This window comes from Gavialis gangeticus, unplaced genomic scaffold (assembly GCF_001723915.1).
Source record: "Gavialis gangeticus isolate Ggan-Ray unplaced genomic scaffold, GavGan_comp1, whole genome shotgun sequence".
Taxonomy (NCBI): domain Eukaryota; kingdom Metazoa; phylum Chordata; order Crocodylia; family Gavialidae; genus Gavialis; species Gavialis gangeticus.
Genome location: NW_017729025.1, coordinates 63528356 through 63528988, shown reverse-complemented (window position 1 = coordinate 63528988; position 633 = coordinate 63528356). Strand labels below are relative to the sequence as shown.

At 67.1% G+C, this 633-nt stretch overlaps 1 protein-coding gene across 3 annotated transcripts in view; it reads left to right on the top strand.

Moving 5' to 3' along the window:
* The first annotated feature begins 8 nt into the window (after positions 1-8).
* The window catches only part of NPAS3 (neuronal PAS domain protein 3), a 992068-nt gene continuing 991443 nt past the window's right edge, over positions 9-633 (top strand). For 2 of the 3 annotated variants that reach the window (XM_019518907.1, XM_019518906.1), the window contains exon 1: positions 10-274. In XM_019518907.1, the coding sequence (XP_019374452.1) occupies positions 225-274 (50 nt within the window). In that variant the 5' untranslated portion in view covers positions 10-224. Of the gene's footprint in view, positions 275-633 lie in introns of all 3 variants that reach the window. The other variant, XM_019518905.1, reaches the window with a different exon arrangement.

Genomic DNA, 633 nt, shown 5'->3' with positions numbered 1-633 from the left:
TGGTGGACGGCGGCGGCGGCAGCACTAGCCGGCGAGCCGCAGCAGGACCGCGCGGAGCAGCGAGCGGGAGCCCGCGATGCTTTGGCCTCACTACTTTTGCTTTGCCTGGCCGGGTGATCGGGGCCATTGCCGCCGCCGCCGCCGCCGCCGCTAGACACACACCACACACCAACACCAGGCGGGGAAAAGTAAGGGAGAGAGGAAAAAAAAAAAAGCCCAGGAAGATGGCGCCCACCAAGCCAAGCTTTCAGCAGGATCCTTCCAGGCGAGAACGGTAACACTTTCTCTTTATTGAACCTGCAGCAGCAGCAGCATCGCCGGGCTGTGCCGCCGCCGCCTCGGGGCCGCTTTGGCTTCCATGCTGGGGAAGGGGGGGAGGCTCCGCCGGCGCTGCCTGCAGGCACCCGCTCGCCCGGCCAGGTACCGGGAGTTTCTCCTATTGCATATTGTCTGCTGCCGCCGCACACGCACACAGGCGCGCACACACACACGTATACACCCTCCCCCCCACACACTCGGCAGCAGCGAGTCTCCGAGCAGTTGCACGTCCCCGGCTCGCAGGAGCCGGTGCTTGGCAGGAGGGGGGAGGGCGGCGTGTGCGAGGTGATGGCGGCGGCGGGGGGAATCCCCGGG